We start from the raw sequence: 2392 nt of genomic DNA, 5'->3' as shown, positions 1-2392 counted from the left end.
TGTGGACAATTTCAAATCACCTGCTCAGCTTCTCATGAATCATAGACTCAGATCCATATTGCCGAGCACCAACCAACAGCTCCTACCTGAAACTGTCAGCCGCACCGTGACACGTTCCAAAAGGATCCAGCGGCAACAACATCAGAAAAGGTATTATGAACGCTCAGCTTGCCCACTGTCTTCTTCACCCAGCCCCCACACCACGTTCCTACCATGTGCGCATTTCGGATGGTCAGGTGTATCAAAGAAACCGCAGACACCTCCTCAGCACGAAAGTGGAGACTGAGGAAATCACCACAGATGAGCCTGTGAACAGTAAGGATGAAGACACCAACAACTGTGGTTTCACCACACTCCAAGTACCTGGTAACACAACCTACAGCAGGCAGGATGACGCAGCCCACATCATATCATACCAGATCAGGTCGAGCAGTACGACCTAGAACAATTCTTGATTTATAATTTGTATGTCGTCTGGGGTGTAGGTGGATCGCTGCCCCTAAGAGAAAATACTGTATATGCTGGTATGGAAGACCTGAGGAAATATTGTGTTATGCACTGTTATGTTACCAGTTTCATTCCAAAGTGCCATATCAAGTTTATACGTTAGAGGTTACATATATAATGTTTATATGATGCTCCAAATGCATATGTTCTTGATTGGTTTTTATTTCAAAAGAAAGGGGATGTAATGTTCACGTAAACACTGAGGGTTACGACAGTGATTTACGACAGGTAGTGTGGAGAGCGGGGAGTGAGATGTAGAAATGGTGGATACGCTGTACATATGATTCGGGGAGTAAGAAATAAAGTTGACATCTGTTCGGTACGCATTGCACGCCTCTTGAATACAAAACAAGACAACATGGTACACACATTATGCGTTCTGTAGGGGTTGCATGACAAATTTTTTTTTTTTTTTTAGAATCGATATTTTGTTATTAAAGTAGCAAGAACTTGGACTAATCACTGACATCATAAAAAAATGCCTTTAATGGATTCTTGGTATCACTGAACCAGTTGAATTGGGTACCACCAGTTAGCAGTAATGAGCAAATTGCTGCTAGGTGCGCCAGAACAAGGAGAAGAACAGGTCCAAATACACTCGGATGGACAAGCTTCATTAGAAGGGTTTCATAACATAGTGATTTACCAGAAAAGCCTTTTCAGGTTGGTGACTATGACATACCGTATGTGCGTGTGGTTTGTTTTCCCATTTCATTTAAACATCTGTCTTTACAGGATGCAGCCAGAGATGAGCGGCAGTAACAAAGACCTTGCAGATGTCCTGATCAATTATGTTAATTAACACTAAATAAAACCAGTCAGACCTCACGCTGCACTGGTGTCACGGTTAAGTTACAATTTCTTCAAATGCTAATGTTTCACAAAGACAAACCTTTGTATATCCCCATAATACTAACAATGTCTGTTTTTGCATTTTATGACAAGTTGATGCCGACAAAAGCAGTTGTAAGTGGAGATAAAGTGCATTATGCATCCAGTGGCTGTGAGCTCTGGCAGACCTAATCAGTTTCACCATAAAAGCAGTGATTACAATATTTTGTTAGTTTATAAACATTTCATAGTTTTTAAAGTTACATGCAAATAACCCCTAGACCCCTGTGCATTTTTTTCAGACTGGATGCAGCTGTGAGTATATAATTGTTGCTGGTTACAGGTCCAGAGACTTTCTTTCTTTTATGTACAAAAGCTGGTCAGCAATATTCAGACTACTGTGCAGTAACTACAATAAATATCCTTGTCTTCACAAGTTAGAAAAGGAGTACATACAGTAACTGGCAGGAGAAAAAGATACAGGGAGAAAATTTCCATGTCATGACATCAGTGAAATCAGTCAGCCAGGTTTCCACCTTGCTTTATGAAGGGGTTGAGAGGAACTGGTTTAATTTGGCCAAACTAAACCCAGCTGTGACTCCAGCTGGTCATGATGTGTTCCTCCCTCTAATAATGTATTCCACAATGCACCCAGTAACACCTGGCTGCTACACCTGGGGTCACAAAAACTGCAAAACACTGCCCATATGTGCCTTGTGCCTAGAATTTAGACACAAGTTTTCTCACCCAGGACAATGGAGCCCATGGTATTATTGTCTCACCTCCTTTTCTGAATCCCGTATTTCACCCTGCCTTTAAATGTGGCAGGTTGGAGGAACACTGCATTGTGTTCCAGTGCATGTTGGACTTCGGCAGGGCTGCCCTTTGTCACCGGTTCTGTTCATTATTTTTATGAACAGAATTTCTAGGTGCAGCCAGGGGCCGAAGGGAGTCTGGTTTGGGGACCACAGGATCTCGTCTCTGCTTTTTGCAGACAACGTTGTCCTGTTGGTTCCATCAAACCAGGACCTCCAGTGTGCACTGGGGCGGTTTG

At 42.5% G+C, this 2392-nt stretch overlaps 1 protein-coding gene across 1 annotated transcript in view; it reads right to left on the bottom strand.

The window, feature by feature from the left end:
• The window catches only part of LOC109953598 (deoxynucleoside triphosphate triphosphohydrolase SAMHD1-like), a gene marked incomplete at both ends in the record, with an annotated part of 13212 nt that overhangs the window by 9538 nt on the left and 1282 nt on the right, over positions 1-2392 (bottom strand). The window contains one exon of the mRNA XM_020589074.1: positions 213-376. Coding sequence (XP_020444730.1) covers positions 213-376 — 164 coding nt within the window. The remainder of the gene's footprint in view (positions 1-212; positions 377-2392) is intronic.

Source organism: Monopterus albus, unplaced genomic scaffold, assembly GCF_001952655.1.
Source record: "Monopterus albus unplaced genomic scaffold, M_albus_1.0 scaffold833.1, whole genome shotgun sequence".
Classification (NCBI taxonomy): Eukaryota; Metazoa; Chordata; class Actinopteri; order Synbranchiformes; family Synbranchidae; genus Monopterus; species Monopterus albus.
The sequence above is the reverse complement of the archived record's forward strand: the minus strand, read 5'-3'. Positions and strand labels throughout refer to the sequence as shown.